Source organism: Malus sylvestris, chromosome 17 (genome assembly GCF_916048215.2).
Source record: "Malus sylvestris chromosome 17, drMalSylv7.2, whole genome shotgun sequence".
NCBI lineage: Eukaryota > Viridiplantae > Streptophyta > Magnoliopsida > Rosales > Rosaceae > Malus > Malus sylvestris.
The window spans coordinates 7,025,008-7,048,124 of record NC_062276.1 but is presented as its reverse complement, the minus strand read 5'-3'; the positions used below and the strand labels follow the sequence as shown (position 1 = coordinate 7,048,124).

Sequence of the window (23,117 nt, the reverse complement as noted above, 5' to 3'; positions counted from 1 at the left end):
CCCAACCCGCTCCTGCCGAGCAGCCTGCTCTCGTGACCCAGCCTGCTCCCGACGAGCAGCCCACTCCCGTGGCCCAGCCTGCTTTCGTCGAGCAGCCCACTCCGGTGGCCCAGCCTGCTCCTGCCAAGCAGCCTGCTCCCGTGGCCCAGCCTGCTCCTGCCAAGCAGCCTGCTCTCGTGACCCAGCCTGCTCCCGACGAGCAACCCACTCCGGTGGCCCAGCCTGCTCCTGCCAAGCAGCCTGCTCTCGTGGCCCAGCCTGCTCCTGCCAATCAGCCTGCTCTCGTGACCCAGCCTGCTCCCGACGAGCAACCCACTCCCGTGGCCCAGCCTGCTCCTGCCAAGCAGCCTGCTCTCGTGACTCAGCCTGCTCCCGACGAGCAACCCACTCTCACGACCCAGCCTGCTCCTGTGGCTTTCCAAGCAGCCCAAGTCGGCCCAAGACTATCTCAACCATCCGGACCTACCATCGAGCCGGGGGCATTCTCACCACATTTTTTCGCGGATTTGACATTTCCCAACTCAAATCTCGCGCCTGGAGTCTACCACCTTTCCACTGCCCAAGGAGGCGCATTCCTTCCAAGCTCTTCCAATCCAAATGGCGAACAACACTTGTCTCGACAAGTCATAGAGTTGACGAGCGCCCTTGCACAACAGACAACTTTGGTGAATCAACTTTTGCAACGCATCGGGATCCAACGTGCCCCGGACGAGGTATCCCGAAGTAGGACAAGGGCAAACGAACCTTTCCAGCAGCGTCCCAGCAAGCAGCCATTCGACCAGCCACGAGCTGAACGTTCAGGCAGTGTACATTCCCGATTGGGCCCCCGAAATAGCGTATACTCCCGTCTTAGCGCGCGGAGGAGCGTGTACTCTCGACTAGGCCCACGGATGAGCATACATTCACGGTTGGGGTCACACTCCGATAGTCAACATGAGCAACCTTCCGGACAAAGTGTTCATTCGCGGCTAAGCCCACAAGAAGCATCATCCACCTCACATCAGAGTAGGCAGCACGACGGACGGAGAGAAGCAGTCACTCAATCCAGCTCAAGTTCAACCAGCAGCATGCGAAGAACTCGCTCGCCTACTAGGAACGCATCACATGCACTGCATCCGCGGCATAGACGAGCCAAACACATGGAAGAGCAGCCTAGACCAGCAAGTCATAACTGGGGGCAGCCGAGAGCTCCGCTACCCCAACAAAGGCAAATTCAGGAAGAAGTAGAGAGACTCTTGACCAAGCGATTGCATGATTTCCAACGCAACGAGGTCACCGACGAGGCACTACGACGGAACATAACCAACATAAGCAGGTCACCCTTCACGGAGGAGATTGAGCAGGCAGAGCCTCCACGAGAGTTCAGCATGCCACATTTCACATTTTTCAAAGGGGATGAAGACCCGGAGAGACACTTAAAGCGCTACCGAAGCGCAATGATCCTTTATCGAAACAATGATGAGCTTATGTGCAAGATATTCGCCACCACTCTACAAGGCGAGGCGCAAGATTGGTTCTACACCCTGCCGCCACAATCCATCCGGAATTTCTACGAACTTTTTTTGGTTTTCACCAAAGAATATTCATCCTATCGCTCGATCAAAAAGAAGTCTGATCATTTGTTCAACGTCAAGAAGAACCCAAAAGAGTCGCTTCGCGACTATGTGAGGAGGTTCAAAGTAGAGAAGGCAAAAATAGTCGGATGCAACGACTCGATAGCTAGAGCAGCCTTCCAAAAAGGACTTCCAGCAGACCACCCGCTATTCGGAAAATTGATCATGAAAGAAGATCTAACTCTAGCAGACTCTTTTGCTTTGGCAGAGAAGTATGCACTTTGGGATGAGGCTCGCCAATGCACATTCAAGGACTTGAAGAAGTACCCGACATCACCTCCCTAGAAGCAGCAGATGACTTATTCACATGTTTGACGGTATCTAAAGTAGCAATAAGCTCTACCATCATGCGAGAAGAGATGAGGGCCCGACTACCTGTATTCCACAGTTACCTGTATTCTACAGTTCAAAAGCTCTCATCGATGTTATTAAAAATTCAAAAGCTAACTTTGGCGATAGTTGTTGCAACCCAGAAGCACAAGTTTTACTTTCAAACGCATGCAATCATCCTCATGAAGTACTATTCTGCCCAATCCAGACGCGCGACGATAAAGGCGTAGACCTTGGCGGATGTAAAGTTTTCTGACGAACGCAACATTGGAAGAACACACTCGAAAGCAAGTTTTGTCCTCATCACCCTAAAAGATTCTACATAGGAGCAACATGTACCGGTAGTTAAGTACCATTTCTTGCTACGCATCACACGGCCCTAGCTGACCCTTGCTCAATGATTTAACTCTAGAGTGGCCCAATACCGACAGTTGAGCATCTCCTGCTGCGTATGACATGGCCCCATCTCCACAGCTCCCTACTGCGCCTTCACGCCGAGCCTAGGTGACGCAACAGAGCGGCCCAACGATGCCTCAGAAGTAGCTGAGCACACTCTAGCTGCGCCTACTCCACCCGATGGAGACTTCTGGCATTTGCATGTCGACGGCGCAGAAAAGCCTTCATCACTGCCGGCAGAGAAGGCTCCAAAAAGATGGATCCCATCTGGGAAGGTCCGTACAAGATCAGCAGAGTATGGGGCAAAAGCAATTACACCCTCACCACCATGAAGCGGCAAAAAGATTGAAAAGCAATGGATAGCCTACAATCTGAAGAAGTACCATGTGTGACCTCCCGCTACATCAAAACCCGAAGACTCAATAAGCTCGACGGGCACCACCTCACAAGCTGAGGACTATCCAGTTGTTATGCAGTTCTTACCTTACAGCTAAAGTTCTCGTTCGTTTCACTTGTTTTTCAATGAAGAATTTAGAAGTAATCACAACTTGGCTTGGCTGCATGCTTACAACAACTAATCACTCCTGCACTTCAAAAGAAGACTGCGCCCTTCTTAGGGACTCATCGCAGGAATTGCGCCCCCCCCCGAGGGACCAACCATGCTCTCCAGTGCGAGAGGGTAAACCAATTCTCTGACACCCATATGGGTCAGCTCTCCAAGACGGGAGGATAAACTTTACACTCCGAATATCCAGACGTGGATGAGCCTGGCTGCCCTAGTATAACTAGATGCACGATGGCTTGCGCCGGGATTCCTAGAAGTAGCCGCAATGGTCTTTTTCAAGGCTTAGCTAACTGAAGGATTTTGGGTCTCTTGGCCTAATCCGTGGGGAACCGGGCCCTAGAGACGGAGAGGGCACATTACGCAGTACATCCGATGGACGGCTGCCCTGGAATCCTAAAGCTGCTACCGAGTGCACTAAGGTAGCCTACGGATTCCGGAAGACTGCCTACGGCTTGCCCTTCGAGCAGTGAAGCCGCACTAGACTTGTACAACCGCACATTCTTGTGAAAGGTTAAACAAGCTAGCGCGCATATACGAAGTTTTATCCACTGCCGACATGCTACGTAGTCGATAAGCTTCACCTCTGCCAAGCGCGGAACAACCTACACCAAGTCCTAAAGTGTTGTGATACTTGCTACGCAACCTACAGAATTGAAGAAAGTCAAGGTTAACAGCCTAGTGGTTACGCGGACTTGTCTGCTTCTGTAAGTAAGGCATCCGGCTGCCAACCCTATGGCTAACAACTTTGCAAAGTTCTACACCAACACCTACGGCTGCATAGGCTACGCAAGTTTGTCTGCTTATAAAAAAGTAGCATGCTTGCCACTGGTCTATCAAGTCTAAAGGTTAGGGCATGAACAAAAGAAGTGAAGATGAAGAAAAACGAAGGAAAACATGTTTATAAACAACTAACAAAGGCCGGAGGAGTTCAAGCAAAACAAAAGCTACAAGGAAAAACAAAGAAAATCCTAAAGGCTACCTAAAATACTACACTACAGCAGCTTGGACATCCCATGACTACTCGGTCGCCACACTTTCAACAGCCGTAATGCTCTTAGCAGCGGCATCATCCGACGCTTCACCCCCGGCTGCCCCAGTCTGGGCACTAACTTCTCCAACTACTTCACCAATGGAAGCCTTAAAAGTAAAAGCAAGCAAGTCTTCCGGAGAAATAGAGAAGCTCATCCACTCTCTTCTTAGCATAAGTAGCGAAACGAAGCTCAGAAATTGCAAGCTTAAGATCTTGAATCTGAGGCGAATCAATCTCAGCAGCAAAAGGAGCAGGCTTTGGCGCCACTTTAGCAGAAGAGTCCACATTACCACTCTTCATAATAGCAAGTCTCTACAAAGGTGAACCGGACTTGGCTACCAAAGAACGTCCTGGTACAGACTTCGGCACTGGGGGCATGATAAAACCTTTACGCTGAGTAATCTTATCCACAATTGTACTAGCCATTCTCAACATGGAAGACGCCACATGCTCAGATCTAGCAGCCTTACATTTCTTCCCATTGGAAAATCATGTCAATCACATACCTATCGGTAGCAAGCGGACCCTCATGAGCAGCAGAAGAAGTCTTCAGTTTTTTCTTAACTGGCATCTCATGAGCAGGCGGGGAAGATCTCTTCTTTCCATCTTCATTCATAGTAAGCTCCACGACAGCGATCAGACGAGCCAATGCATCCGCCTTGATCCTCTTTACCTCCTCTTTCTGGAGCAGCCCATCTTTCTTTCAGCAAAGAAGACTAAGCAGCCAACGACATTCATGGTACTCAGCAGGGGAGCTCAACCCAGCATTCCAGCAGGCAGAAGGCCTGCATGCCCAACATTCCAGCAGTCCATGAGACCCGCAATCTCCTCATTTCTCTTAATCGCCAGCCTGGCCCGAGTCAAGTCCAAGAGCCCAAAGGACATTAGCCATGCGGCTCGCCTAGCACTGCGCCCCAGCGCCACAATCCGCGACCCCAGCCACACAAGCTACCCTTGGCTCAAGCCAAGCCAAGTCTGCCCAAGCAGTGGTCCCTGCCACGACATCTCCTCGGCCCATGCCGAGCCAACTCCTGGCCCCTGCCAGCCGACGTACTACACCACCCCGACGGCTGCCCCGCAATAGCACTAATCCAAGAAGAAGGCAAGAAAAATTAAATTTTTCTTACATCGGTGCAGCACAGAGAAGATGAAGAAATCAACGAAAGACGGTCCTTTGCACGGGCAAGATGTAGAAGATTGCTAGAGGAGGGGGAACAAATATCCTCTAACTTTCTCTCTCTTGTGGGGTAGAATAAATTGCTCTCCAAAGTTGATTTAATAACCCACTTAAGGTGGACTTAAATAGGCTTTGAGAGAAGTTTATTTCCCTTTCCTAGAAGGGCCTAATTTCCAATTAAAGAGAGAATCAACATCAAAATAAGAAGCAATCCTACGTTTCCTAAAGCAAGAAGATCTCTACACCTGCTGCCCTTTCCTACGAGCAGCCCAACAGGTGTGGGGGCATTTGTGGAGCCAAAAATATTCACTAGGCGACACGTGGATTTTTGGACAAAATAGGACAAAAATACCCTGGAGGCATATCGGGTCTCCTACACGCGAGCAGTGGAGAATCATCCATCAACCAAGTCAGGAGTACCCAAAATGGGTAAAATTCAAAACCTATTTCATATATGTTTTTACCTCATTTTTTCCTTATTCAATTAGCCATTTATTTCAAACATTCCATAACATCCTCATCTTTCCCATTTTCCTTATTAAAATAATCATTCATTTTTATAACCACCCATTTATTATTTTCATATTTAATTAGCCAATAAATTGGCAAATTAAACATGAAATTAACCCCCACAAAAACCCTATGGCTGGCTACTATTATTCAAATAGGGCAAACCCTAACTCTATAAATAAACACATATTCTCACCAAAAATTCATTCCAACTCTCTCACAAAAAATCACAAATACTCTAAACACTATTTCTCTCTAAAATTCTAACTTTGGCATCGGAGGTTCTTCGGCCAAAGCCCCCCCCCCCCATTCATCGTGGGCGCGTGAGGCTCTTGGCCTTAACCTAAGGTGCTAGTTGTTTTGTAGGTGCAAAATCGTCCAAGATCGAAGAGGAGAAAATTTGCATCCACAGATGCAACTTTGGATGATTAGCATATGGATATGCCATTTTATCTGTTTGAAACATTAAGATGGTGATGTACCGTGAAGATTAAAAGGTTCAATGCATCGCAGTGATTAACATTACGATATCACCAAAAGTCAGAGGATAATGTGTGGTAGTTCATGATTATTATTTCACAAGGTATGGTTCGTGGAGGACTCTGCAACTTGGTTATCTAGTCATCGTGAAAGTTCACCTTATAAATACGGACGATCTGTAATGAGGAAAGCTCTCTTCAAATCAACACAATTGCCGTGCGCAAAGCTTCTCAACAACCCTGGGATTTTTTCCTCTCCCCCTTTCTTCTCGTCAACACATTTTTAGTTTAGATAGACAACATTATGAAGGCAACCGACGACATCTTCAATTTGGATAGACATCACTGGAGCCGTAGAATCATCCGACCAAGGAGCACATTCAGTTTGGATAGACAACACTACTTCAAGATTGACTAGTTATTTATCCAAGTCTCGGTCAACAAGGATTTCCGAGTCCTTGTTGGTAGATGTCATCTCATCAGCATTCTTGGCGAAGTGAGGCATTACCATGTTACTGGGCTCGGCACATTAAAAGCCGAGTTTTATTTTATGATTGGATATTCGCAAGTACATTTTAGAGTTCGGCATTCCGACGGCAGATCCACATTTACAATCAAGACATTTATCTCTTTTGAGTATTTGTGTTTGTACAGTCTGGTACCAGTTCAGCGTACTTATACTCTGACGAATATAATTATCGAGATTGAATCCGGCGTTGACGATTTGTGAACTTCGAAGAAACTAGCAGCCTTGTCTTCAGGCTCTAAAACTCGAAGGCCAAGACGTATTCCTTCCTTGGCCGCAGTCGCGAGATCAAGAAGTTAGCAGCACACCCAATGCCACATCAACATATTTTACTCCCCGGCCGAACTTGGCCGACGAGTTGGCATGCCACGCACACAACCAAAGGACGTAGCTAGCTTATTAGTTACTCGTCCTGCGCGTCATGTATGCTTGGTAGTTTTTAGGGTCAACACCATGACAACTTATTGGGCGATCGCACAAGATTGACTATGTGACGCTGAACATTCACTATTTGCACATTTTTGTTCTCCTAAATTAGAATTTGCAACGCGGTTGTTTTAAATCCCAAATACATTGAATCAAGGGCTTTAACTTTGTTAGGGATGATACATGACATGTACGAATGCATTGGTGAAAACAATTCTAAGACGAATGAAAGCCCTTGATTCAACAAGGCAGCTCACATACAATGTTGAGTTGAGTCATTCAGAAACTAAGAATTGAAAAAGTGAAGAACAATTCTAGGACACTTCTATTGGATCGTTGTAACTGCGTGCGTTCTTCATCCACGCAGCGCAAAATAACTCAAGAATATATTTTTACATATACATCCGGGGACCTAAAGCAACTCAATGTATCTTCACCCTTCACCGTCTTCAAAATTCAGTAAAAAACCAGAAAAATCGTGTTGAAAAAATGAAGACATCTTGAAGCTTGCCACTGGTTCGAAAAGCACGGCATTATACTGAACCCCGTTTAGGTTTAATTAAGTTTTTTGGCCTGATATTTGACAGGAGAAAGCTGTTCGCAGTAAGGCGAAGCCTGATAACTTTCCAACACCTGATATTAGTCTTGATAAACCACCCAACTAGTGCCAGATGATGCTTTCACTCCCTTCTCCTTCATTTTCCTTCTCATTCGTTGCGCTTCCTCGTGCCTGCCTAAGCCAGAATACATTCTTGCCAATAGTAAATAATTGGCAGGATTATCAGGTTCAATTTCGGACAGAGCTTTCCCTGCAATCTCAGCAAGGTCCAAGTCTCCGTAAGTTCTACATGCTGAAAGAAGAGCACCCCAAGCTTTAGCAGTCACCTTCACCGGCATTTTCCTTATGATCTCATATGCCTCATGCAACCTCCCTGCTCTGCTCAGAACATCTACTAAACAAGAATAGTGATCACTATTTGCTTGCACACCATAATCCTCACGCATCCGACCAAAATAATGCAGTGCTTCATCTGCTAATCCTTCAGCATGGCTGCACGCCTTCAGTACTGCAAGAAAAGTAATCTCATCAGGCTCTACTTTCCCCAATTCCATCTCTCTGAAAATTTCCAATGCAGCTCTTGCCTCCCCATGAAGTGCATATGCAGATATCAGACTACTCCATGCAACCACATCCTTTTTCTTCATATAGCGGAACAGATTACGCGCATTTGCAAGACAACCACAGCACCCGTAGGCCTCTACTAGGCCACTACTCAATTGGGAATGCGAGTCAATCTCATTTCTCACATCAAAACCATGAATTTCCTTAATAAACTTTAAAGCCGCTATATCAACAAAAGCACGTAACAGAGCAAGCAGCGTTATTAAATCCGGTTCCCTTCCGCACGCTCTCATTTTCCTATAGAACTCGACAGCCTTAAACAACCCATCATCCAATCCTGACATACCAGATATAATGGTATTAAAAGTTGACACATCGGGTTCAACATCCATTGCCTCAAACAATCCCAAAGCATCAAACACATCACCGTTACGCGTATAAAGCGATATCATAGCATTCCACACAACAACGTTCCTGTGAGCAATTTCGTCAAACAGGTTGCGTGCGGTCGACAATGACACGCACTTGCCATACATGTCAACAAGAGCGGAAGCCACAAATGGGTTTGATAGGATGGAAGATTTGGCGACATGGGCATGGACGGAGACGCCGAGTTGCGGGCGGTGGACGGCGGAGCAGGACTTGAGAACAAGAGAGAAGACATGGGGGTCGAGAGATAGAGCCAGAGAGGTCTGCATGTGGTGGAAGATGGAAAGGGCTTCGTCATGACGACCTTGGCTGACATGGGAGGTCAAGAGCTTGGTGAAAGAAAGCAACCGTTGGAAGTTTGATTGGTTGTAGGACCCCATGTTGTTCAGTGCTTTGGGGATCAATCAAGTACTTAGCATTGAACAACCAAGTTTAGTTACATCTTTGTTCCCTGATGTAGGGGAGGGACTTGGAAAAGATATTTGAGATATATTAACTATGTCGTTGATTTATATTGTTACACGAAAAATGCTAAGAAAATTCTCTCCAGAGTGAAATTATTCATGGATTCTCTGTCGCATCATGGATTTTGCATAATGTTTTATGATATTGGTACGATAATGTTAAATTATAAGGTGACAAAGAGTTCATAGAGAGTCACATTTTAAAAAAATCTCCTTAACATTACATTGTATGTTATTAAAGACTAATGCTAAGGAAACTAAATTTTTAAACTACGTTTGTATATCATGTGATGAGTTACCAATAGGAAATAAGCACTTAATCAACACTTAATTATCCTATCATCAACAACAATGTCATATGACTCACAAAATATGATTTAAATAAATGGTATCTCTAGCATATTTTGTAAACCATATGACATGTTTGTTGACGATTAAATTACAACTTGAATGATGATTTAACGTGATAATTTCCTATTTATGACATATCACATGGTTTACAAACATAATCTAAGAAGTTGGTTCGATCTAGATGTTACAGGCTCAAAAGTTATATTGACTTGAAATTCTAATTTCTCAAGTTGCCCAATATTTTCCATATTTACAAATGAGATGAGACTTTCTTGCTGATTCCCGCACTTACCCTTTTACTTTTAACAAAGTAAATGTTTTTTCACCTACCCTTTCAACTAAATAAGGCAAGAAGACAAATATCACCCCTCTTTTTTCAACATAAGTGACATGTGACATTGAGGAGAAGGAGAATCGAACAAATAACTTAATGTAATTTGTTTTGCACCTGAGGTTGCCGACATTATTATAAATTAAAATAGTTTAGAGTATATTGTTAGAAAAAATTAAAAAAAATCAAAACAAAAAGAAATTATTAGTTTACGAAATTTAGACCAATCCCACATTTCTTTCTCAAAACAACTAAATCTTCAAATTCACCCCTATATCCTTAAAAGAAAAAGTATGATTAAAAAAAAAGAATTTTAACGAAAAGCTCACGGTACTGTTTACTGTAACGAAAAATCATATTTTTACACTCAAAAGTCAATCATGGTATCATTCACTTTACCCTTTATTCTGTCATTAGTTAAAACTCAAAGTTTTCAAACTCTTTTTATTATTTTTTCTTTAAAAAAATCCTTAAAAGAAAGAGTATGATTAAAAAAAATGAATTTATTATTAGCACTTTGTAACATCATCATGCACTTTTTTTCCTTTTTTGGCAGGAAACAATTATGGATACTCAAGGGAAGAACCAAATATTGAACAACAGATTTCGAGTGTATGATGAATATATATATATTTTATTTTATTTTTAAACGATTTGTTAGATTAAATGTTAGATTAGTCATCGATGGAACGCACGATATCATGCAATGACTCAACACTTTTCCATCACTGTGGTAAATGACCATTTGCGTATGATGAATATTTTAACCACTTGAACTACAACCACCGAAAAACGTACTACAAAATAATTTTTCCCTCAAAATAACCAATACACCACTAAAAAGTATGCATAGACCCCTGAAGTTTTGGTAATTACAACAAAGACCCTGAGGAATACCATAAAAGAGTGGGCCATATACTTGCGGGGAAAGAAAGAAAAGCCGACTGCACCAGAGTTTCTAAAGAGTGCGAGAGAAACCACAACACATCTCGAGAAGCCATGGCGATCGCCTTGGGCTGCCGCCTCAGCGTTCTTGCCTCCCGGTACGTTTTCTTCCTTCTCACAGCTACACTTTCTTTCGTAGTTTCGTTCTCCGAAAATCAACAAAATTGGAACCAAAAAAAAAAAAAAAAACGATTGTTTATGTTAATCTCCAGAGAAAACGCTGTATTATGCTAAAAGTCGTTTCTTTTTTTGGAAAATTAGATTCAAAAGAAGGAACCAATTCTGGGTTTCGTTTGCCTCGCCCTTTTTTCGCTTTTCGATTTCTTAATTCCTGGAAAAGTGAAGAATTTGGTTTTTTTTTTTTTTTGGTTGGGGGGGGGGGGTTGTTATTTGTTAATGGTGTTTGTAATGTTTTTAAATAATTATTTCAGTGCTTTAGCTGTGGTAGGTTGTTTCTGAGTTGTTTTGCTTGATGAAAGATTTTGATTTTATAATTTTCGGAGATTAGGAACGAAAAATTTCTTCGGAGTTAGAGAGTTTTTGATGTTATGTAAGAGGGAACAATTAGGAATTTATGAAAATTTGAATGTGATTTAGAGGTTTGTTACATTACATGAGCTGAATATTGGTCCGTAATTTTAGCACTCTTCTTTTAAGCTCAACCTTAAATTCAAGGTCGGAAAGTAGGTCTGTTGGTAATTAGTTGTTGATTTCTCGTTTGTAGGCGTATGAATATGATATCGATTTAGAGATTCTTGGCAATGGAATATGAGTTGTGTTTCGGCTGCATATTTAGATTCTTGGCAATAGAATATGATTAGTTTTTATGGGCAATTTTAAGCGGTCTGAAGTTTTGGTGAAGCCTTCTTCCTCTGTTTGCTTGCAGGATTAACATTCTCCGAGATTCTTAATTTTACTACTTTTTTCATTGAGTTAATATATCATTTGTACTGTTTTCATTATCGCTATAAGTGTGATTAAGTAGGGGACACACTTGAGTTGCCTTGCTTTAGGGTAATATCACGGTAGAGTTATACTTTAAAATTCTAATCTGAAACAGAGTGTGACATTTGGGAACATCTTATTTGTATGTGTTAAGGGAAGCCATAACTAATTTCTAAAATTTGTGTAGTTTGGAGGATCGGAATGACTTTCCAATGAGTAAGTGATGGTGGAGATACAGATATAGGGCTGAGATCATGCATGGTTCTACATAGATCTGAAATCTGTTTTGTTGAATCTTTAATTACCAAAAGAAAGGATGATATTGAGCTTACAGAGTAGTCGTGTTAGAGATGTTATGTAAGGAGCTTTTTCCGAGGCTTGGAAGACAGATTCTAACTGGTTTCAATTGTTCCCGAGTATTTTTACAGAGTACGGCAGTTTTGTTTTTTATTGTCTTGAGATCCACCTTTTCTTTTTCTGGTCTGGAATAGGGGCAATTATTAGCAGCATTTGAGTAATGAAACAAGAGTGTTGCTAAGTGTGTATGATTGTTTCCCAGCTCATGTTAATCACTTATATTATATTGGTCTTTAACTAGGTACAAGGATGTGAATCTAAAAACACAGAACAAGCGCAACGGGGTTGCATGCAGTTCTAACTTGAATGCAATGCCTATACTGTCAAGTAGCAGGAGCCTACAGCTTAGTCACAATCTGCATTCTTGGGCTCCGAAAGGTATGCAAAGTTTCTTGTCGAGTATCATCTTTGTTTCTCCTATAGCCTGGTTGAAATGAATCAGTTGCTTGTGTTACGAAGGAGCTCTCTTAATATGTTATGTATAACAGAAGCAATGCCTTTTAGATAGGAGCATCTTTGAGATTGTTTATGTCCTTATTCTCCCAAACTTGTAATTTTCAGGATTGCCGAGCTTGCACCTTTCTTCTACGTCATCCACACTGTTAAGAGGGGATCAAGTCGATCAGTCACACAACATATCCGTCTTACCAAGACAACGGAGATCTTCAACATTGGCACAAGCACAGAAGAGTAACTCAATCAGTATACCTTTTCCGAAAATGAAAGAGAAGCCGGAATGGTGGTGGAGAACTTTAGCATGTCTCCCCTACTTAATTGCTTTGCAAATGTCTGATGCCGGGTTTTATATTCAACCCCTAGCAGAACACTATGAATTGTTTGGAGACTTGGTTTATTATGTCCCAGGAGCAATAAAGAGGTTACCGTATTGGTTCACAATGATATATTTCTTCTTCGCATACTTTGGAGTGGTGAAGAGAAAAGAGTGGCCTCACTTCTTCAGGTACCACGTAATCATGGCAATGCTATTAGAAACAATGCTGCAAGTGGTGTGGTACTCGAGCAATTTTTTCCCGCTTATACACTTCAACGGCACGTTCGGCATAGAATACTGGGCGGTCGTGGCACTCGTGTACGTTTCGGTCTTGCTCGAGTGTATAAAGTGTGCTCTTGCCGGCAAGTATGTTAAACTCCCATTCTTTAGTACCCCTGCTTTAGTCCATACTCTTTTCCAAGTAGAAGGATACCATAAACCTTTCTGAAGAGTTGTATCGTTTAGGTCACAGTCTGAGAAGTTATATTGTTGTTCTAGAGTGTATCATTTAGGCACACTATCATTTTTCATGTGCATCAGCCGGTATCACTTCGCTATGCGCTTTGTATGAATGGTTGTGTTATTATAAATTGATTATTTGGCTTATTTTCTTATGTATTATTATACAAGATTGGCTGAATCTAGTAGCATGAGTTTGTTACTAAGCAGGACGTTAAAGTGATTGGTTGTCTAGATTATACTGTCACACAAACACGTATGAAATATGATCCTCTGGTTTACGAATTGGGGAGTGTTTGTAGATTTTTTTTATTGAACCACTGTGTCCGTTTTCTGTAGGTTTTGTACAAATTAAAGGCCAAAGCTGGCCTAAAATTGATAGGACCGTTTTTAGCAATGTTAATGGAAGATATATATTCAATGGTAAATGCCACCAAGCTTTTAGAAACGAAACCCAAGCCTAAGCACGTTAGACGTTACTCACCTTGGATCAAGTGAAAAAAAAGTGTTCCATACAAGAGATGCCTCGTTTGAAAGTGCTTTTAAAATAACTAAAAACGTTTTTGGTAAAATTGATTTTGGTTCCAAAAGCACATCAAGTGTTTGTTGGAAAAAGCACCAGGTATGTGCTTTTTGCAGAAAACATTTTAAATGTTTTTCCATAATTCACTTGAATTTTTATTGAGGATTGAGTTCAGAAACATGTGCACCAAAAATGTTTTCAGACAATTTAGAAGCACTTCTAAACGAACCCAGGAATTAGCAAAGAGATATAGTGTTTAGTTTTTGAGAAATGATTAGGAGACAGTGGATTCTCCATGAACTCTCTATCACTTCATGTTTTTCACATAATGTTTTATAATTTTGGCACGATAATTTAAGTTAATTGTGAGGTGCCAGAGAGTTACACTTTGAAAAAAGTCTCTTTAACATTTCTCTTTTTTCTTTTGTTATAAATCATTTATAATAAATGGGTGGAATTGAACGGTATATCTAAGAGGTTTTTTTTTATGTTCTTTCTCTTGCGGTATTCCAAAGGCGAGTTGAGCATACATTATCTTGCCTAACTGGTCTAACTTATGTTTATATAAACTTTGTTGATGCACAAAATCGGAGGTCTTGGAACAACGTAAATCCGACCGTGAATCTGCAAGAAATGTAAATAACACAAGATGTATCATGGTTCACCCCAAAGTTTGGGCTACGTCCACACTGATATTGTATTTCTGAGAGGGAGAGAGAGTTTGTGAGGTGAGAGTGAAGCCTCTGGGGGTGAGGAGGCTTTCTCTGAATATGAGAGACCTCAGGCCTAGGAAATGGCCTTCCATAATTGTGAGGGTGAGGAGTCATTTTATAAAATAAGGGCTCCTCACTTATTACATATTTGCCCCTTCCTTTATTACATAATTACATTTGAGTCTCCCAAATATTTGTACGAGATCTAAATACGAGGCCCTAAATATGGTATAAACAGTAGTCCTCCAAGTCTTCAGTCAAGAAAGTCTTTTGGCTGGAGACTTGAAATTCAGTCCATGTGTGGGCCGAAGTAACTAGATGTTGTCTTGAACTGATGTTTGATATGAGGCGGTGCTCAATCTAAAATGATGCTCAACTAGAAGTAGCACATGCTGCGAGGCTGTTCGGCTTGTGGCTTATGTTGCCTTGGTTGGCTCGGCTTGTGGCGTTGAAGGTGAGGGAGTCCCTTTTATAGAATAAAGGCTCGTTCCTCAATACATGAATGATGGGCTAGAGTTGATGCTCGCGACGATGAGGTTGCTCAGTAGGCGGTGATGCTCTCTAATGATGGTGAGAGAGTTCCTTTTATAAAATAAAGGCTCGCTCCTCAATACATAAGTGATGGGTTAGGAGTGATGCTCGCGGCGAGGTGGTTGCTCAGCTGACGGCGATGCTCTCTAATGAAAGTGAGGGAGTCCCTTTTATAAAATAAGGGCTCGCTCCTCAGTACATGAATAATGGGTCAGGAGTGATGTTTGCGGCGAGGCGGTTGCTCAGCTGGTGGCGATGCTCTCTAATGAAGGTGAGGGAGTTCTTTTTATAAAATAAGGGCTCGCTCCTTAGTAAATGAGTAATGGGTGCTCTCTAATGAAAGTGAGGGAGTCCCTTTTATAGAATAAGGGATCGTTCCTCAGTACATAGATAATGGGCTAAATCCCCCAAATATTTTTCATGAGGCCTAATATATGGTACATAATGTAGTCCCCCAAGTCTTCGGTCAATAGAGTCTGTTGGCTGGAGACTTCAAATTAAATCCATGTATGGGCCGAAGTGGCGGTTGTTCGGAGACGGTATTTATATACCCTGCACTGAAGCTTTGTAGGTGAAGCTTTGCAAGTGAAGCTTTGCAAGTGAAGCTTTGAAGCTGGAGCTTTTGTAAATGAAGTTTTTGAAGCTGGAGCTCTGTAAATGAAGCTTTTGAAGCTAGAGCTTTTTGTAAATGGAGCTTTTGAAGTTAAAGCTCTATAAATGAAGCTTTTGAAGTTGGAGCTCTGTAAATGAAGTTTTTGAAGCTGATTGACATGAGTGATGCTCATGAATGTTCATGTTGATTGACATGAGTGATGCTCATGGATGTTTGACATGAGTAATGCTCATGAATGTTGACATGAGTGATGCTCATGAATGTTTATGTATGATTGAATGAGTGATGCTCATGAATGTTTATGTATGATTGACATGAGTAATGCTCATGAATTTTTATGTATGATTGACATGAGTAATGCTCATGTATAATTTGAAGTACTGGGCGTACTTTTGATTACCTGGTTGGTGATAATAGCGGCAGGTTGCCGAATAATTTTGAAGTACTGGACGTACTTTTGATCACTTGGTTAGTGATAATAGTGGTAAGTTGCCGAATAATTGTGGAGTACTAGGCATATTTTTGATCACCTGGTTGGAGCTATTTTGGGCTTATGGGCCTTCGCTCTCTATATTACATTGCAGCCCATTATTTTGGGCTTGCCGTTTTTTTTATTTTTTTTTATTTTTTTTATTACCCTCTGATAGGGTTTATACATATGTCTCTAAAAGATAAGAAAAATAAATTATATCGTTTAAAGTAAGGAAAGTAAATCACATCATTCTGGTGGGGTGTTTATTCCTTACTTTTGCTTTCTGCTTTTGATGTTTTCTTGATCTCCCCGCTCATTTTCTGTCCACCTTGTTTTGTAAGGTATCTTTTGCTTGCAAACCCACTTGCTTTTCTTAGACAGCTTGGTCATGCTCATCCATTCTCACTCCTCTTTTTTTTTTTCTTTTTCTTTTTGCTTTTCTGTTCCCACTGCTTTTCTCCCTGTCTCTGTCTCGGCATGGGTCAGGCAAATTATTGAAACATATGGGAAATTAGAATATCTTCCCCAAACCCTGTCGTTATCGTACCCCTTTCACGTTCTTGTTCAGCTGCTCCGCGCACCACCTCGTGTCGTACAACAGCAATTCCCCAGCAGTCGCGTACATGCTCAAGTCTGTGCAGGCAGTTCACCACCATTCTGAACGTCGTCGTTTTCGAGGACGGAAGATTCCTCGCATGTGTCACGGATCGCCATTGCTGTAATCTGGTTCCTGGATTGTGGCTTGTGCTTGCTGATCATCTCCGTTTGCTACAATTTCTGCTCTCAAAGCTAGTGCTGGAGCATCTTGGCGGTAGTAGCTACGGTTGATGCGGAGGTAGACTCGTTAGCGCCGGAACCGGCGCTGATCTGCTGGCTGCAAAATTTGGCGGCGAGGGTGGCGGAGTCGTCGTAAGCGAAGACGACACTGCAATTGCATGCTTGATCTGCTCATTTTCCGACTCGGCAAGATAGGATCTGAGCCAGGCAGAGTCAGCAGGGACAGGAACATTCAGCGGACGATTGGTGGTAGTGTCTTTCCCTGACTTGGCAAAGCTCCACCTTTTCTTCTCCTTCCGGTCGCTGGACACAGTGCTGGTGTTGTCGACGTGGTGTTTCTCTCTCTTCATCCCCAGCAAGCCCTTTAACCATTTTGTAGCTCTCCCCATGTTTTTTGCTACCTTACTTTCTCTTTCTAGAATCCGAAGTTGAAAGCAAATGTAGAGAGAGAAAATGAGGAAAGAGAAACAAGTGAGAGTGAAGAAAGAAGGTCAGAGCGAAAGAGAGATAGGGAATTGATGAGTGTTTCAGATTTGGATCTTTTTTGTTTTTGGGTTTTTTGTGATTTTGCAGATTCATGGTGGAGCTGAAAAAATGAAAGAGAACCGACATAGTTTTTTGTGTCGATTCCCACAGACGGTGCCAAATGTTGATGCACAAAACCGGAGGTCTTGGAACAACGTAAATCCGACTGTGAATATGCAAGAAATGTAAATAACACAAGATGTATTGTGGTTTACCCTAAGGTTTGGGCTACGTCCACACTGATATTGTATTTCTGAGAGGGAGAGAGAGTTTGTGAGGTGAGAGTGAAGCCTCTGGGGGTGAGGAGGCTTCCTCTAAATATGAGATACCTCAGGCCTAGGAATTGGCCTCCCCTAATTGTGAGGGTGAGGAGTCCTTTTATAGAATAAGGGCTCCTCACTTATTACATATTTGCCCCTTCCTTTATTACATAATTACATTTGAGTCCCCTGAGTATTTGTACGAGATTTAAATACGAGGCCCTAAATATGGTATAAACAAACTTAATATACTAATTTTAGTTCATTTTCTTGACATATATTTTACCACTTAGAGCTAGTCCGCATAAGAATTACGCCTTTCTTTTGATTGAAGAGGATTTCATTGTAATATCGTAAGTCAATTATTGTGGTAACACGTGGTTGATTTCATATCTCACAATGACGTCACAGGTATCCCTTACTACAAGTATGCTACATAACTATGGTATCCCCTACTACAGGTATGGTGCTTTTGAATTTTTAAGCCGGATCAGTCACTCAAGATCTTTGGTCTTTACACTAACCCGATGAAAAAATGAGATCACTTCTTATGGATTTGTTGAGGATAACCTAATCTAGTTCATCGTTTATTAAAAGTAGAAGACGCTCCAGTGGGATTCTCACAGACAAAAAGATTGCAATCTCGTTATATAGAAACTCTCCTCTTTTGATCTATTTATATCATAGTAAATTTATTATTGTTCCTATAAAATGGAAGTTATTTTTGCCAATAATGCAGAGGTAACCATCACTTAACCATCGAGGAAAGAGACTTTGAGGGATCAAACGAAAATGACATCAGCAAATTGAATTAATTATTCTACTAACCTTTGTTTCGCTTCAATATGCTATTTTCATCTCAATAAAACCAAATAAATACAAACAAAAATAATAAGAAGCAGCAGCATCAAAATTTTCAATTTTTCTTGAGTGGTCCGAAAAATTAATTGTTAGATCCTACATTTAGAAATTCTATAGAACCTTGCAACGCTTAAATCTTGCATAAAACTTGTATGATATTGAGTGAAATATAACATTGTAACCGCATTTCAAAATCTTGGATCCAACTACAATGATGAGAATTTCATGCAATAACTAACGTTGCTAAAATATACCAAATCTCTATATGCAATATCTAATAGTTAATTACTTTGGATCATTGAATAATACAAAGGAGAGTGTTATGCAGACATTGCTTTTTACTTTTCACGCATCTTTGTTAGTTTTTGTTCAAGAACGAAAATTGAGAAAATGTGTAAAATGAATAGGTGGAATTCGTACCCCCCTAATACAAATCATGAAACAAAAATTACTAACTTTATAAGGAAAAAAAAAAACTAATGAAAAAAACTTGAAAATTTTGAGTTTTAACGATAATGATAAAATAAATAATAAAGTAGATAGTATGAAGTTTGACTTTTAGTGTAAAAATATGATTTTTTATTAAAATGAATAATTTTTTCGTTAAAACTCCTAAAGAAGTAAAAATAAATAAAACTGTACTAAAATAAATAAATAAATAAATAAAACAAAGAAGCAGAAGCCACGCCACTCCACACATATAATTACAAAACACGAACTCCCAGAACAACAGTTGTTATCTCCCTGCGAAAGACGAAGGAAGACTGAGAAGCAGAAGAAGAAGACACATAAAAACTCCTTTATTTCTCAGTAAATCTCCTCCCAATCCAAAAACCCACCACAGATTCAACCCCCACAACCCTAAATTCCCATCCCCAATTTTCCTCGCGTGACAAGATCCAATCCCTCCAAGTTTTGATCCGGATTGCGATCTCTGTCCGGAAGGCTGCAACTTTCCGGGAAACAAACGGGTATTCTGGACGCTTCAGATTTGGAAGCAGTGGAGAAATGAGGCGGAGAGCCGCGGACTTCCGGCGGCCGCTGCGGCGGCGGTTCCCCAATGCCTTCTGGTGGGCGCTGTGCGGGGTTGCGGTTTTGCTTTTCGTTTTTACTTTGAGCAGAGTGAATCAGATGGAGTCCAGGCCTGTCATTCCCACGGTATGCGTATATTACTTCTCTACCCTTTTTGTTGTTTTTGTGTTTAGTTGGGTTTTTGAACACTGTTTGGTTGCCTAGAAAATGTAGGGAAGTGGAGGGTTTGGAGTATTGGATGATGGGTTTCTGAGTAAGTTGGGAGCTGGGGTAAAAAAAATGCTGAATTGGGTTGTGAGTATTCCATTTTTTGGGAGCTAAAACAACAAAAGGATGTGAGCTTTAGGATTCAATAGTATTTTCCCTTTACTTGGTGTTCTTAGTTAGTAGAGCAAGGATTTGATTTTGCATACGTGGGTTTGGTTCGATTAGAGACAATGAAGTGTTGTTTAGTTGGGATTCAGCATGATCTAGATTTCATCTGATATAATCTTATTATTTCCAATGATTTCGTCGAAAGGGCTGAAGACTCTGATTTCCATGTAACAGGAGTTGAGTGCACAAGATCTATTGGGTAGGAACCTGCTACTTTCTGATCTATATCGCTATTGTGTATAAGTATATGAATTTAAGTGAAGGAGGGAACTAATGCCGTGGCAAGGGCATATAACGGAAGAATTCTAAGATAAATTTTTTATTTGGGTAAAGGGATTCTGGTGTATTTGACTGAACTTGCTTGCATTATGTTTTTCGAAGTGGAATAGTGATGTTTGTTGAATCATAAAAAATGATATGGATGTGCTTGGTTATGTCTGTTTCAGTGTTTCAAAGTCTGCTCATGTTGTGGATTCTTGTAAAATGTATAGACTTGATTAGATCCATAGAAGAATCTAGAGATTTTATTGTCATCACAAAGTCAAGGTAGATGTCACCGTAAAGTGAGGTAAGTACCCAGAGAAGTGAATGCTATAGTGTCGAGAAAAGGGACTTTAAGACAGCACATTTACTGTGGTATGGCTAGAGTGAACTCATATAGATAACTTCTACGACTTGATGATCTACTTTTCGACTGATGTCGAGTTAAAATATTTAAAACGCTGTCTGAATCCTAGCATTCTGAATTGGAAGTGTATCATGACACAAATCATGTGGTCTTGATGCAAGATTGCTGGGAAGCTGCTCTTATGTGACAGGCACCAATAAAATCCTTCCATATATTGGAAGACGAACTAAATCTTTGTTCTCTTCTTTTCTGTTCTAGAGGAGTGATAAATATGCATTTTTTTCCCCTTTACCTTTTCCAATTTAATTTGCAAACCTTAATAAAATGTGCTTGTTTTCCTTTCACAGAGGTTCAGGAATGATAAAGTTATGGAAGGCCTTAATATTACTGACGAAATGCTGAGCCCCAACTCAGTTTCAAGGCAGCTCAATGACCAAATTGCTCTTGCAAAAGCTTTTGTTGTGATTGCCAAAGAAAGTAACAACCTTCAGTTTGCTTGGGAATTAAGTGCCCAGATTCGCAGTTCGCAGATCCTGCTGTCAAATGCGGCAACCAGGCGAGTTCCTCTGACTATTAGAGAAACGGAAACTGCAATCCGTGATATGGCACTTATACTTTACCAAGCACAGCAGCTCCATTATGATAGTGCAACCATGATCATGAGACTGAAAGCCAAAATCCAAACTCTGGAAGAACAGATGAGTTCGGTGAGTGAGAAAAGTTCTAAGTATGGACAAATAGCTGCTGAAGAAGTCCCAAAAAGTCTCTACTGCCTTGGTATTCAGCTGACTAGTGAATGGTTCAGAAGCCCGAATATACAGAGGAAAATTAAGGACAGAAAGCAAATAGAAATGAAACTGAAGGATAACAATCTCTATCATTTCTGCGTTTTCTCTGACAACATCCTAGCAACTTCTGTTGTGGTGAATTCAACTTCGATGAATTCCAAAAATCAAGATAAGATTGTCTTCCATCTCGTAACTGATGAAATCAACTATGCTGCAATGAAGGCCTGGTTTTCTATAAACAGCTTCAGAGGGGTGGCCGTTGAGGTTCAAAAGTTTGAGGATTTTACGTGGTTGAATGCTTCTTATGTTCCTGTACTTAAGCAGCTCCAAGACACTGATACTCAGAGTTATTATTTCTCTGGAAATAGTGATGATGGGCGGACACCAATCAAGTTTCGAAACCCAAAGTATCTTTCTATGCTTAATCATCTGAGGTTTTATATTCCGGAAGTTTTTCCTGCCCTGAAGAAGGTGGTATTTCTGGATGATGATGTTGTGGTTCAGAAGGATCTGTCTGATCTGTTCTCCATTGATTTGAAAGGTAATGTCAATGGTGCGGTGGAGACATGCATGGAAACATTTCACAGATACCATAAATATCTGAACTACTCTCACCCTCTCATAAGAGCTCATTTTGATCCTGATGCATGTGGATGGGCATTCGGGATGAATGTTTTTGATTTGGTACAATGGAGGAAAAGGAATGTCACCGGCATCTACCACTACTGGCAGGAAAGAAACATAGACCGGACATTGTGGAAGCTTGGCACACTACCACCTGGGTTGTTGACATTCTACGGATTGACAGAGCCTTTGGACGCCTCATGGCATATTCTGGGTTTGGGCTACACAACTGTTGACCCTCACTTAATAGAGAAAGGTGCTGTGCTGCACTATAACGGAAACTCAAAACCATGGTTGAAGATCGGGATGGAAAAGTACAAGCCCCTCTGGGAGAAATATGTTGATTATGGTCATTCGTTATTGCAACGTTGCAATTTCCATTGAGATTTCAGGCATGGAAGTTTCGACTTTACCACGACAGGTTGGGCGCGGAAAGGAGACGTAACCTCTTTGAGGCCATGGATGAATGCTTGCATAATTTTTGCAGGATGAAAGCATGGATGGATGGGTAGTGGTTGTAAGAGGGGTGGGGCTATTTATATGATCTTCCTAGTTGTGTTGTAGTATAGTCTATAGATGATGATTTACTTCATATATGTCATTCAGATTGTTAATGCTAACCACTATTCTTCAAGAACTATTTTTTTGCAGTATCTGTGGTATAATAATTTAGGAGATGAGGGAGTTTCGAACCTGAGACGCTTGGGTGGAAATCCAATACCTTATTCACTAAGATATTAGACCACATATTTGTTTGATCTATTAGTTGGTCGAGTTCTAGAGGAAATATCACACCCTCTCTAATAAAATCAATCATTTTCATCTACTCTTCAATCTATGACTTTGGATCAAGCAAAGCAAAGGAGAATGAAGGAGAATGAAGGAGAAAGCATAAACAAGGATGTCTAGAACAAGAAAAATGGTGTGTAGAAATCATTTTCTTCTTTTCTTTACGTGCTGACAACATATAGTTTTATGATTTAACAAATACGGTAACCGAGTTGGCAAACCATAGAGTAGCAGAGTTGGTTAGAACTCCTTCATTTGCACTCAAGTTGTAGTAATTTTTTTTTTCACTCAAGTTGTAGTATTTTTTTTTTTTAACAAACCATATTCTCTACACTAAGGGGATGAGGGTGGCTTAGCCTCATAATAGGCTAGCAATAA

The 23,117-nt window shown here is 41.3% G+C and overlaps 3 protein-coding genes across 5 annotated transcripts; 2 read left to right on the top strand and 1 right to left on the bottom strand.

Annotated features, from left to right (window-relative positions):
* Nucleotides 1–7,249: 7,249 nt before the first annotated feature.
* LOC126610108 (putative pentatricopeptide repeat-containing protein At1g03510) lies at nt 7,250–9,078 on the bottom strand. Of its 2 annotated transcripts, XM_050278086.1 has the most exons (2): nt 8,603–9,078; nt 7,250–8,512 (listed from the first exon to the last, which is right to left on the bottom strand). In XM_050278086.1, the coding sequence occupies exons 1-2, from the start codon at nt 8,982–8,984 to the stop codon at nt 7,692–7,694; spliced, it is 1,203 nt and encodes a 400-aa protein (XP_050134043.1). In that variant the 5' UTR covers nt 8,985–9,078; the 3' UTR covers nt 7,250–7,691. The 2 variants fall into 2 exon arrangements, with proteins under 2 accessions (XP_050134043.1, XP_050134042.1); XM_050278085.1 differs by having other exon boundaries at nt 7,250–9,078.
* Nucleotides 9,079–10,692: 1,614 nt separating this feature from the next.
* Nucleotides 10,693–13,375, top strand: LOC126610116 (protein TIC 20-IV, chloroplastic-like). Its single transcript, XM_050278094.1, has 3 exons — nt 10,693–10,793; nt 12,239–12,375; nt 12,559–13,375. The coding sequence occupies exons 1-3, from the start codon at nt 10,750–10,752 to the stop codon at nt 13,215–13,217; spliced, it is 840 nt and encodes a 279-aa protein (XP_050134051.1). The 5' UTR covers nt 10,693–10,749; the 3' UTR covers nt 13,218–13,375.
* Nucleotides 13,376–19,181: 5,806 nt separating this feature from the next.
* Nucleotides 19,182–22,603, top strand: LOC126610105 (probable galacturonosyltransferase 10). Of its 2 annotated transcripts, XM_050278081.1 has the most exons (3): nt 19,524–19,661; nt 20,085–20,109; nt 20,886–22,603. In XM_050278081.1, exon 3 carries the CDS (start codon nt 20,907–20,909, stop codon nt 22,332–22,334), a length of 1,428 nt encoding a protein of 475 aa, XP_050134038.1. In that variant the 5' UTR covers nt 19,524–19,661; nt 20,085–20,109; nt 20,886–20,906; the 3' UTR covers nt 22,335–22,603. The 2 variants fall into 2 exon arrangements, with proteins under 2 accessions (XP_050134036.1, XP_050134038.1); XM_050278079.1 differs by lacking the exon at nt 20,085–20,109 and having other exon boundaries at nt 19,182–19,661.
* The last annotated feature ends 514 nt before the right edge of the window (nt 22,604–23,117 follow it).